The following is a 13,411-nucleotide window of genomic DNA, read 5'->3' as shown; positions in this document are numbered from 1 at the left end:
AGGACCAATGCTCGGGATTCTACCCAGGGAAGGTTAGTGTTCAGCACCTTTGCTCGCCTGCTGTGGCTCAGCTTCCATGTCAGTGGGAAATAAGGGCCCAGCACATCTCCCTTTCCTTACTCCTTCTGCACTGCCTGTCCTTTCCAGCGCAGATCGAGATGCAGCATGCACCAGCCCTGACTTACTGACATGTTCGAGATGCAGAATGCACCAGCCCTGACTTACTGACATGTTACTATGTTTCACTCTGGATGATGTGATGACTGCTTTATCTAATTATACCTCTAAAGTCTAGAAGAATTCCTAGGGATACTGAGTGTTCAATAAATACGATCTAATAAGTTTCTTTTTAGTTTTTCTGTGTTTTCTTAATTTCTGTATGCATGTTCATTACTTCTGATAAAACTTCACTACTGCTAAGCCCAGCTGAAAATGCTCTGAATGAAATCTTCCTCAGTGTGGTAAATGAACAAATATGCCAATGGTGAGATGTCAAGCTGGCGCAGGGATAAAGAAAAGGATACCTTCTATCTGTAACTAATATTGTTCTTCATGTTCTAGACAATGGAATCAGACAACTAAAGTATCACACATGAGAAAGAAACCAAAGGTACAAATACTGGAAACTAGAGGTAACTTATTCATTAACTGCAGAGAGCAGAAATGCATCCTTAGAGCACTTGTAAGACACTGGGAAAGACGGGGCTGTGGCACTGGCTTAGTCAGTGCAGTGACTGTGCCATGAGCATGAGGATCGGGCTCGGATCCTGGCACTCATGGAAGGGGCTGGGCCCCGGGGCTCATGTCTACAGTGCTAGCACTGGGGAGCAGAGGCAGGAGGCTCCCTGGGGCTTGCTGGCTGGACAGTCTAGCTGACCGGTGAGCTCCAGACAGTCTGGCTGACTGGTGAGCCCCAGGTTCAGTGGAAGGACTTTCTTAAGATGAAGGTGGAGGTGGGGCTGGAGAGATGGCGCCACGGTTAAGAGCAGTTGTTGCTCTTGAAAAGGACAGAAGTTCAAGTGTCAGCACAAGGAGGCTCATAACTGTGTGTACTCCTTTTCAAGGGGATCTGATGCCCTCTTCTGGCGTCTGTGGGTATCTGTACTCATATGCACATACCAACACTCACACTTAACTTCAAAACTCAAAAGTATAGGCTGTGAAATGGATAAGAGGACCTAGAAAATAGATAATATATCTATTTACTATGAAGAGAACCTTTAAATCACTAAAAAATTTATACAAAGAGAAATATTTTGTTCTTATACCATAATGACAAAGATTCTAAATATGTAATTGTCCCTAATGTAATTAATATAACCAAACCACTCCCAAAAAAACATCAAGGCTTGAAATTGGACAAAATGACACCAAATCACCTGTAGTAAGTATGGGGGACACAGAGACTCTGAAAAGGAATGGCGGCAAGAGCTGTGCCCACCAGAAAGGAAGAAGTGAAGCTGCCATGGGTGCAGTGCCTGTGCAGCTAGCTGTACCACAAGATGGGAGGGAGGAGCATAGCCACACGAAGTCCAGGACGGATGAGCGTGGACAGAGTGGCAAGACTGGCATGGGCTAGATGCCGTCTGCAAACCCAAGGTGAACTCTTACTGCATTCCTTAACCTAAAGTAACTGTTAGATGAATTTGAGAGATATGCATTAAGAAAAATATCTTAAATGAAAACACAACATTTTGGCTGAGCCGTGGTGGTGCACGCCTTTAATCCCAGCACTTGGGAGGCAGAGGCAGGCGGATCTCTGTGAGTTTGAGGCCAGCCTGGTTTACAAAATGAGTTCCAGGACAGTTATGGCTGTTACACAGAGAAACCCTGTCTCAAAAAGCAAAAAAACTCCAAACAAACAAAAAAACAAAAACAAAACCAAAATGAACAAACAAACAAAAACCCCCATAAGATTTGGCAAGGCATAAAGCCCAGGCTGAAATGGAAGCAACAGCAAACAAAATATAAGTGGCGTGCTACAAACGGAGGTTAGTTTCAATATGTGTGACTAATTTCCTTAATTTATCTTTTTTTTTTTTTTTTTGGTTTTTCGAGACAGGGTTTCTCTGCAGCTTTAGAGCCTGTCCTGGAGCTAGCTCTTGTAGACCAGGCTGGTCTCGAACTCACAGAGATCCGCTTGCCTCTGCCTCCCGAGTGCTGGGATTAAAGGCATGCGCCACCACCGCCCGGCAATTTCCTTAATTTATAAAGAACTCGTAAAGCAACCCTTTAGTAAACGAGGCAGAGGACAGAGCATGTTCTGGAACAGCGGGAGAATGGCCGGAAAGGCTCTTTCCTGAGCTTACACACACGGCACTGTACAGGAGTGGAGGGCCAGCATCTGAGGATTTTAAAGAAAGCTGTTCCAAACACAGTATCTTCTAATACTGTATCTCATTTTTGATATAGAAATTTGAGGACTGTAGACACTGACAAAGGGAGATTAAAAATTAACACTGAGAGACAGAAAAAAGAGAGAGAAACTCGGCAAGATATCCAGGGTTGTACTCCAGCTTTGCCAATACAAGTAGCTGTTTTAGCCTCAGCTGCTAAGGCAGGAAGTTAGCTGATTTTTCAATGACTTCTAAGGCCCACCTCTAAATCTACAAGTGAACCAGAAGTAGTGGAACACACCTTTAACCCAGTATCTTGCAAGTGGAGTGGGGCAGGGGATCTGTGGATTTGAGGCCAGCCTAGTCTACATAATGAGTTTCAGGCCAGTCAGAATTACATATTGAGTTCCTATCAAAAAAAATTCAATCAGTGAAACACATTTTTCTCTCTCTCCTCTCTCTCTCCCTCCCTCCCTCCCCCCCCACACCCCTCTTCAAGAGTTGCAACATGAGGGCTGGAGAGATGTCTCAGAAGTTAAGAGCACTGTCTGCTCTTCCAGTGGTCCTGAGTTCAATTCCTAGCAACCACATGGTGGTGTACAACCATCTATAATGAAATCTGGTGCCCTCTTCTGGATGCAGGCAGAACACTGTATACAAAAATAAATAAAAAATAAGTTGCAACATGAGAAGTGTCAAGTTCCAGAGCCTTTGGATGGTTACAGAGTGGCTTTGGATGGTTACATGTGGGTTTTGAACATTTACCAATTGCAAGTGTTTACCTAGTTTTGAACTCCTGGACACAGCAGTCTTGCCTTCAGGGCTGGAAGCCCAGCCTCTCTGCTTCCACCAAGTGGTGGTACTAGTGGACTGCCCTGCACAGAGGAAGCTGGTATGGTCATCAGAGAAATGTCTATTTCTAACTCCCCTAACTTTTCTTGTCTCCAATGTTTATTTTTTTACTGTAATTTTCATTCTATGTCAGTGAGATTGTACTAGAGCACCTAGCAGTGACTTCAATCTTGTATGCAGCGGACGGACACTCATTCCAGCCACTATTCCCACATGTCACGTGCCGGGAACCGTGTGCTGCATCACGAAATGAGGATGCTTTGGGGGAGACTCCTATGTGGGCAATGAACCAGTCTCAGGGCTCTGCTCTGTCTGAAAGGAAAGATCTAACTCTGTGAGGCTACATAACGGAGACTTTAGGTCCCTGGAACATGGCTTCAATAGGTTCAAGCAACAGGGCCAACTGACCCTGGCCTGAAGCCTCTAAGCAACCTTTGATCTTTATAAGTTGACTGTCTTCAGTACTGGCTCTGGCTGTGCAAAGCTGACTGACATGTAGTGGCCGCCTGAACCAAGGTGCTGCTGGGCAGTTAACCTGGTGTAGGGTGAAGGGTGGAGGCACCCTGCCTTACAAAGGATGAGGTTCCTGTTCAGTCTACTGAGAGGCTCTGCTTGTGCACTGTGAGCTGGGTCTGAACGAGTAATCAGGAAGTGATGTCACTCAGCTCAGTGCTTATGGTTTAGGCTTAAAGCTGTAGGCACTAATGTATGCTTGGTGTCAGGGACTGGGGAGACAGGAAACGGGCACTGAACCTGAGGACCTTCATTGTTAAGGAGCCTGGGAGAGAAGGCATGGGGACAGAAGAGGGCTTGGGGTTAGGAGGCAGCTCTGGGGTTTGTTTTTCTGTAGAGTCCCTTTTAAAGTTCTCTCCACAGTTCAAACCAAGGACTAACGGGGTCCCTAAGAGTCCAGCTCTTAAGAAACCCCTCTGTGCCAGCTCTACCATGCTTAGGTAGTCTTGCCTTAAAATTGGGAGTTTTCAAAAATATATACTAAAATACTGGATTTTTTGGTTTTTGTTTTCTGAAACAGGGTTTCTCTGTGTGGCTCTGACACTCATTTTGTAGACCAGACCAGGCTGGCCTTTACAGACATCCGCCTGCATCTGCCTCCCAAGTGCTGGGATTAAAGATCTGTGCCACCACCACCCAGCCTAAAATACTGTTTGTATCTTTGGGAAGCGTGAATTTACAAGTTCCACAAAACCTTTTTTTTTGGTATAAAATGAATGACCATGCTCAAGTAGAGAAAGGGCATATCAGGGAGAACAAATTACTGAAATAACTGGGGACTGACGTGGTGACGGCGGGGGTTGGGAAGAAGGTACAACTAAGAATCTGTGCTGGGTGTATTGTGAGAGGGTGTGCTCACAGAGTCACTAGACACCAAGGCCTGACTAAGTGGAAGAACGGAGTTTCCAGTGACTGGGTGGAGCCTGGCTGCGGGCTTATCAGGCACCTTGGACACCTAGTGAGACAGCCTCAGGCTGCGGCTGAGTCCACCCGGCTGACGTTCAGAAAAGGGGCCGGGGCTGAATAGACACACTTTGGGCTCACTGGCATTCATGTGGGCTTTGAGTCTCTGGAACTGGATGAATCCATCCAAGTGATTCGTGCAAACAGAAAACAGGGTCAGTGTTACCTAGGGCCAACAAAAGCTGGCCGGAAACGAATTAACTTGCCAAGGTAATTGTAATGCACTTGAGGGAAGGAAAGCAACCCAGCGGGGCGGTAATGCACAGCGGAGATTCGGGATAACGATGCTCTGGAAGCCGGGAAGGGGGCACTGTCCTCACTTCGAGGACCAGCGACCCCGGGTGGCGCAAGCTCCAGTGTGTGCAGGCCGCACTTCCTGGGCAGGGAGGCGCCGGGGCTACGTTACCAGCTCGGCCGAGGTAAGGCGAGGAGGGAGGCCCGAGCGGGCGAGGGGACCCACGACGCCGGACCCCCGCGGGGAGCTTGTCGGGCGGCTCCGCGGAGACCGGCGCCGGCTGACCGGACCATGACTGCGGGGGACCACGGTGGCGGCAAGGCCGTTACCTGCTCCGCGCTGCTCCCGCAGCTGCCTCAACCCGGGACCTAAGGAAGCGCGGGCGTCGCCATGGAAACCACGCGGGGCCTCCTGGGACCGCTGGCAGGGCTGGAGGCGGCGGCACAAGGCCTCGAGGTGTGCGCATGCGTGCTCCGAGCGTGGGCAAGCGGGTGCGCCCAGGGGTGGAGGTGTGCGCAGGCGTGCTGAGAAGTTGGAGCCCCGACCAGAGAAGGAATTTATAGCTGAGCCTGCTCCTGGTGGCAGTGCCAGAAAGGGAGAGGACCGGGAACAGAGTGTCCCTGGTAACTTGGTGGTTCCTTTTCTTTTTTTTCTTTTCTTTCTTTCTTTTTTTTTTCGAAACAGGGTTTCTCTGTAGCTTTCGAGCCTGCCCTGGAACTCGCGCTGCAGACCAGGCTGGCCTCCAACTCACAGAGATCCTTGGTTTTATACATGCGGGGCTTCTACTAACACTAAATCCAAGCACAAAAACAATGTGTTTGGTGTAAAATAATTTAAGACTGACTACGGGCTAAGACAGAAGTCACTCAGATGGTAGAATTTTATGAGTTGATCCTTAAAATTGGCATCTTTAATTGTAAATTTCCAGTTACTAAGAAGGGTAGGTGGTTTTAATATTTTTATTGGTGTCACACAAAACGACAACGACATCAGCAACAACAACCACCAAGGTTCTCACCTTCCAAGGAAGAGGAGTTTATTCTGGAACTAAATGTGAGCGACCATTGTAATGGTCTGTCCTGTCCCTTTAAGAGACAAGTCCTGCCCACTCCCTCCCCAGTCCACCACCGAGGCAGACAGATCTTCCTTCTGCTTCCAGCCTGAGCCCCCCTTCTTTCTCTCTCTCTCTCCCTCTCTCCCTCTCCCCTCTCTCTCCCTCCCCCCTCTCCCTCCCTCCCTCTCTCCCTCCCTCCCCCCTCTCTTTCTTTCTCTTTCTCTCTCTTTCTCTGCCTCCCTCTCTGTTCTTCTCCCTTCTCCCCTTCTTCCTTTCCCCTCCATAACTCACTAAATAACTATCCATCCTCACTCTGCATGGTGTGCCTACCATGAGGCTCTGTACCTAGGACCTGCTGGCTTGGCTCCCTGCCTGGGACCTGGCTGCCTTCATGGCCCACTGTGGTCTTGGGACCTGCCCACTGCCTGCTGCCTGTCACCACTCGGGGGCCTGTGGCATCGTAACAACCATGACCTGGGAATACAGATAGATCTTACCTCAAAGATCATGTTCTAACATGGTAGACGTAAAGTTTTGATAGTTACAGAGCGAAATAAATCATTAGTCACTTGCAAAATAGATGATACCAAGCCGGTTATAGCAAGCCAGGAAAATGTGTAGGGTCTGTTTGTTCTTTCTAAAATGATTTACCTGACGGTCATAAAAATGTTATGTCAATCAGGGTGTGTACAGTGTTGGGCTATTAAGACTAAAGATAGCCCAGGGTAATTTGGTTCCAAACCACAGTTATGAAATTATGTAATCTAATTAGCCAATCAGATGTTAGAATCATTAACATGGGTGTGGCTTTTCTGGAGGGGGGGGGGGTGAATGTCAGTTCACAGTGCCCATTATCCTTATTTGGTAGTCTCTCCCAAACTTCCTTTTCTTGTTATCGCTACTGGAGATGCAACCCAGTGCCTGAGGGTTTTTATTTTTAATTTTTACCACACGGGCCAGACTGGCTTCCAATTTACAGGATTAAGTGGTCTCCTTAACCCAGCCTCCCAAGTAACCCGGTCTACTAGGGTGAACCTGGCTTTTTAGCTTACTTTTAACTTGGCATAAATCTTTGTAAAACTGGATTTGGAAGAACTTTTGATGTATGGAAACAGTCTGTGATACATGTTGTAAATACTTCCAAGTTGTCAATCACCTTTTAAAAATTTTATTTATTTCTGTTTTATGTATGAATGCCCTGCATGTATACCTACAGGTCAGAAGAGGGCACCAGATCTCATTATGGATAGTTGTGAGCCATCATGTGGTTGCTGGGAATTGGACTCAGTACCACTGGAAGAGCAGCGGGTGCTCTTAACCATTGAACTATCTCTCCAGCCCATCAGTTACTTTTTTATATTTTTTACCAACAGTGCCTCACTCCACAAATAGACCGGGCTAGCTTTGAACTCATAGAAATCATCCCATTTCTGCCTATTACAGATATGTGCCACCCTCCCCACTGTCATTTATCTTTTGTCTTCAAGTGTCTGTAGAGTTAGATTTTTTAATGTTTACCCTCTTTAATACTGTGTGTGTGTGTGGTGTAGGTGCATGCATGCAGTACCTAAGAAGGCCAGAAGAGGGTGCTGGATCCTCTGGTACTGGAGATGCAGACAGTTCTAAGTTGTCCTAGGGTGCTGGGATTTGAACCCAGGTCTTCTGTAAGAGCAGCAAGTACTCTTAAGTGCTGAACTATGTCTTTAGCCCCTATTTATTTATTTTGAGACAGGGTCTTACTATGTAGTGCTGGCTGGCCTGGAACCAACTCAGAGATCTGCCTGTCTCTGACTCCCGAATGCTGGCATTAAAGGTGTGTGCCACCATGTCCTTAATCTAAGCTTTATTTTATTTTGAATTGTTTGTATGCGTGTGTCTAGATGTGTGCATGCAGGCACAGGTGCTTGTGGCTTCAGATCCCGTGAAGGTGGGGAGCTGGAATTGTGAACCGCTCCAGTTTGCTTCTGGGAACTGAATTCTGGTCCTCTGAGAAAGTAGGACATGGTTGGCTCTTGACTGCTGAGCTGTTCTCCAGTCAGAAGCAGAGTTGGAGATCTCATTAAAGATGTGTTATATAGATTCAGACGGGATTGGGAGAAAAGGAGATCCTCAGAAAAGTCAGTGGTACAGGGATGGGTTCTGACTTCTCATTACAGCCTCTCTCTCTCTCTCTCTCTCTCTCTCTCTCTCTCTCTCTCTCTCTCTCTCTCTCATGTTTTTATATCTCTCTCTCTGGGAATTGTGGTAAACACCTTTAGTCCCATCACTCTGGAGGCAGAGACAGGCAGATCTCTGAGTTCAAGGCCAGCCTGGTTTACAAAGAGAGTTCTAGGACAACCAGGACTACAGCAACAACAACCAATAGCAAAAAACAATAACAACAAAACCTACAACTATATATATATATATATATATGTATATATATATCTATTTTTTCCAAATTTGTACTTGTATACAATTATCACCTTCCAGGAACTTAAATTCTTGATCTCTTTTTTTTCTACTTCCCCAAATGTTGGAATTATAGGCTGTGCAGTGGCTGTCTCAGTCACTTTTGCATTGCTATTGTGATGTCTGAAGAAACTCCATTTTATGCTAGGTGTCCATCTTGGTAGCCACTAGCTGCTTGTCTCTGATTACAGTTCCTGGAAGGTCACGCTGTCTCAGTGACCCTTCCCTAACCCGAAAATGTACAGCCACGACCATGTCCTTGTTACGCTGTAACTACCTTTTGGCTTCTGTAACCGCTTATGCAGACATTGAAGGACTTTTGCGGTTGCCTTGCTACCTAATCTTGCTTGTGCTGATGCTCAACTTTAAAAATTCTCCTCTCACATTCCTTTGCGTGGCAATCTCAACGTTGGCACCAAAGACTCTTGTCCTGCTCGCAGCAATTAATAAATCTCTTAATTATACTTGGATTGACTCTATGGTCCTTTCCCTGTGGTCAGGAACTCTGACACCATGACCATGACCAAAGCAAGTTATAGAAGAAAGAGTTAACTTGGGGCTTACAGTTTGAAAGGGCAATGGCCACCATGGCAGGGAGCATAATAGCATGAAGGCGGGCATGGCACTGGTGCAGTAGCTGAGAGCTTACGTCCTGATCCACAAACAAAGTTTCACGTGTGTGTGCGCGCACACACAGACACACACAGACACAGACTCACACAGACAGACACTGACACACACACAGACACACACAGACACACACACACGCACACACACACACAGGGGGGAGAGAGAGAGAGAGAGAGAGAGAGAGAGAGAGAGAGAGAGAGAGAGAGAGAGAGAGAGAGAGAGAAAGAGAGAGGTAGCTAACTAGCCATCATCAACTGCTGCATGCTTACATGGCCACACAGCTCCAGTCTGAGGGGAAAAACAGTTGAGAAACATATTGAACTTCAAGACTTAGAAATATCTGGCAATGATTTGTCATCTCCAAGCTCAGCAATGTCAATGGAACACTTAAGGAATTCTTGAGTTTTTCAGAGTTCTAAGTATACACTTTTCTGGTTATTTAAAAAATAATGTACTTGGGCCTGTCATGGTGGTACACACCTTTACTCCTAGCACTTGGAAAGCAGAGGCTGGGGGTTTTCTGTGAGTTTGAGGGTGGCTTAGTTTAAATAGAGTTACAGGACAGCCAGGGCTATGAAGAGAGACTCTGTCTTGAAAACCAAAACCAAACTGACAACAACAACAAAAAAACTCCAAAAACGTTATACTTAAAAATAAATCAGTCTTAATTAGGGTTTCTGTTGCTGTGAAGAGATACCATGATCAGACCAATTCTTATAAAGGAAGACATATAATTGGGGGTGGCTTACAGTTCAGAGATTTAGTCCATTATGGTCACAGTGGGCAGACATGATGCTGGAGACGTAGCTGAGAGTCCTACATCTAGATTGGCAGGCAGCAGGAAGAGAGTGACCCATTGGATGTAACTTGAGCATCTGAGACCTCAAAGCCTGTCTCCAGTGACACAGTTCCTCCAACAAGGCCACGTCTACTCCAACAAGGCCACGCCCCATGATCCTATGGGGGCCATCCGTTTTCATTAAAACTATCACAAACTCCATGAAACATGGGCCCTAGGGATTTGAAGGAACCTCTGTAGCTTCATTTGTATCCTACTAAGAGAGCCAGATTTATGTCCTCACTCTGAGTGGGAGCTAAGTTAAGGTTTTCTTTATCAAAGGATGGGTTTGTGCAAAATACCTGGAGTGGAGCTGGCTAATGATCAGCTCCAAAAGATGGGCAGTTATTACTTCTGCCAGTATCTTTTTTTTCTCTCTCTGGACCCTGCAGATGGCAGTTGGAAGGAACACCATTATTGAACACATATTTTATCCTCTGAGCAGGAGTGTGTGTTCTCCACAGAACACGAGAATGCAGCCATAGTTTATATTTCTAATGTACACAGCTATTAGAAAATACACCTAGGATAAGGCCATACCACCCTGAACATGCCCAAACTCTCATCTGATCTCGGAAGAAAATATCCCGAGCTTATTACTGGTCAGAGAGACCCCAGACGCTCCCCAAACAACATAGGTTATTAGCATTGCTCTTTCTGTCCTCTAGAAATAACTGCTGAAGACACCACACACTTGGTTACAGAGTAGTCAATCTTGAACTGACTGTGAAATTCTAAATTCTGCTCCTGGCTAGCTTCCTTAGTACTGGAAGGTGCTGTGCAGGGTCTCTGTGGTCTCTGCAACGCTGGACCCTGCACGCTCCAATACAGACATGCCAGGCAGGATGGGCTCACTGGTGCAGTAGTTCCAGAGTGCATGTTGGGTAATCCTGTCCTCCTGATTGGACGTCTGACGTGACCCCCAGGAAGGAGTTCAACCCTGTGCCTCGGGAAGTCGTCGGTCCTAGGGGAGAAGCTATTGATGCTGTTTGTCTCAATGGTCACATTGTCACTCTGCCTTCCAACTTGTTTACGTTTAGAGTGATAAATTCATGCTGCTCCAGAGTTAAATTTTGACTTGTGAATTAGTTGAACTTGAGCTGGATTCTAGGGACAAGAGTGGTCTTTCTTACTATAGACACCCACCTGAGTGGCAGGGACAGATCTCAGAGTCCCTGAGACACTGGTGAAAGGAGTAGGCTCAGAAGCCAAAGAGTTCTCCACCCTGCTCCCCTCCTCCGTGATGAGTGGCAGGGGAAGAAAGTCTGGAACCAGAGGGAGGCCAATGCTCACAGCGTTTCCTAAGTGACAGGCCTTTGCCACTAATGCCCTTGGACATGATTTTTCAATTTGTGTGCGTGTGTGTGTGTGTGTGCATATGTGTGTATTCGTGTGTGTTCCTGTATGTATGAGTGTATATGAGTGTATGTGTGTGCCTGTGTGTATGACTGTGTATGTGTGTGCATGAATGTTTATGTTTTTGTGTATTTGTTTTTTCCTTCCACTATGAGGTTCCAGGAAGGTCATCCGGCTTGGAGGCAAGTGACTTTAGCCAGGAGACCATCGCATGACACCCATCAACAGAGTCTGGGTTGGCAGCACTCGGGCTTCTTTATTAGTTTTGTATTCAGATTTTTTAAAAAAAAATATTTAATTTTATTTTATGTGCATTGGTGTGAGGGTGTCAGATCCCCTGGCACTGGAGTTACAGACAGTTGTGAGCTGGCATGTGGGTGCCTGAGAATTGAACCCAGGTCTTCTGGAAGGGCAGCCAGTGTTCCTATCCGCTGAACCATGTCTCCAGCCAGTATTCAGATATTTTTTACTGCTATTCAAATCACCTATATAAATCAGACGTATCAGAATTTGCTACAACATCCCCATCCCCTAAGTCTTTAAAACAGGGAAGATAATTTGCGAGTTGCAGTAGTCAGGCAACCACGGGCTATTTCGCTGCCTCTGAGGTGTCCGTGAAGTTATACAGCACCCAACAGCTGGTAGAGAAAGCAGGAAACAGGCCACTCCTAAAGGGATCTTGTGTGACAGACAGTTCACTGGATTGTTTAAAAATAACCCTCTAGAAAACATTAAACAGGGAGTTGCTCTTCATTTGAATGACCACTGTGATTGCTTCAGTCTTCACAACTCTGTTGTTTGTCCAAAGCCCTCCTGGATAAGTTGTTTTATTTTCTGGGCTTTTCCCTATGATCCGGATTCCTGGCTTCTTTTCCACAGCCCCCAGCCTCCCTAGGCCCCGCCTCCTCTGCCCTAGGCATCTCTCCATAGGTCTGTGATTGGTGCGCTCTCGAGCTCCAGCCTGGCCTTTTACGGACTGTTGTCAGGCCTTTAAAGTGATAAGGGAAAGGGTCCAGCAGCTGCTTTTATCAGCCAATCATTTCCCTGACATCCCAAACGGAGGGGGAAACCCAGGATGCCTCTCTGTTACCCTTTAGCCTCTTGGTTGGCGGGGAGGGCTGGGGGCAGAGCCCTCTGGTTGGAACAGCGGCCAACACAGACCTGGCACCTGCTCTCCCAGCGTCACCGCGGGATTTGTCTAGCGACATCCCTAGCAGGGGTGTGTTAGGGGGAGTCCTCTTTCCGACTGTCGAAATGGTTATCAAAGTGTTTGTTGCCACATCTTCTGGGTCCATAGCGGTAGGTGTCTGGGGCTCTGTGGGCTTTCTTCCTGGGTGATTTTCTGGAGGAGTAGTGGGTGTGCCCGGGCTTTGGTCTTGAATTCCATTTTTTTTTTTTTTTTTTTTTTCGTGCGAATCAACTGCACACCGCAGCGAGCATGAGTGCCCTTCGCCTTTTGCATTTGTCTTCCTGGTGTTGGAAAAAGTGTGTGGTGAAGTGTATGATCTGGCAGGTGGGCGGGAAAGGAGACTGGAGTGAGGAGTGTTCCACGCTCGGCTTCAGCCTGCGCTTTCTGTCCTATGGTTTTCTTTTCTTTTCTTTTTTTTTTTTTTTTTTTTTTTTTTTTTTGTTTTTTTTCTGTTACTGGCCTTTGGTTTTCGACTGCTTTACCATTCATTCTGTAAGATGCAGATTAAAACCTGGAAAAAGACGACAGGTCAGGGAGAATTGAAAGAGATCGGCAAAATGGTCTCAGGGCAAAATTCCTTCTGTCTTCGAACTAGCTGGAAGCATGAAGATAGTGGGTGTGATATTATTATTTGTGGAAAATGATGTCACAATGACAATAGCAAACTCATCTGAGGTCACAGTTTTAAATGCTCTCGGGATTGAGGCACCCAGAGTGTGAGGTAAAAGCCCAGTTCCATACCATTGCTTTGCCTGGATTTCTTTGGATCACCCACTCCTGATTCAGACCTTTGTTCTGTGAAGTCTTGACCTATCTGCCAAAGACATAAGGGCAACTCAGGGGCTCAGTTCGCCTAGGAATGAATCAGAGATTGGCTTCAGGCTGGAATTCAGTTTCTGTCTGTGCTGAGGTTTTGACCAGTATTTTAGCAGAAATGAGGGAGACTGTGGGAAGAAAACTGTTAATTAATTTGGAGAGTTGGAGACCAGAGAGG

General features: G+C 46.5%; 2 protein-coding genes across 4 annotated transcripts in view; one reads left to right on the top strand and one right to left on the bottom strand.

Annotated features, from left to right (window-relative positions):
- The window catches only part of Lca5l (lebercilin LCA5 like), a 30,590-nt gene extending 25,309 nt beyond the window's left edge, over window positions 1–5,281 (bottom strand). Inside the window, exon 1 of the mRNA XM_038345372.1 lies at window positions 5,229–5,281. The gene's annotated coding sequence lies outside the window, so the exon portion shown is untranslated. The remainder of the gene's footprint in view (window positions 1–5,228) is intronic.
- The window catches only part of LOC119824848 (SH3 domain-binding glutamic acid-rich protein), a 29,310-nt gene continuing 20,566 nt past the window's right edge, over window positions 4,668–13,411 (top strand). Inside the window, exon 1 of one of the 3 annotated variants that reach the window (XM_038345374.1) lies at window positions 4,668–4,874. Coding sequence is in view for 2 of the 3 variants with exons in the window: in XM_038345373.1 (XP_038201301.1) it covers window positions 4,949–5,083 (135 nt within the window). In the remaining variant the exon portion in view is untranslated. The other 2 variants (XM_038345373.1, XM_038345375.1) reach the window with 2 other exon arrangements.

The sequence above is a fragment of the Arvicola amphibius genome, chromosome 10 (assembly GCF_903992535.2).
Source record: "Arvicola amphibius chromosome 10, mArvAmp1.2, whole genome shotgun sequence".
NCBI classification, from domain to species: domain Eukaryota; kingdom Metazoa; phylum Chordata; class Mammalia; order Rodentia; family Cricetidae; genus Arvicola; species Arvicola amphibius.
This window is presented reverse-complemented; position numbering and strand designations above follow the sequence as displayed.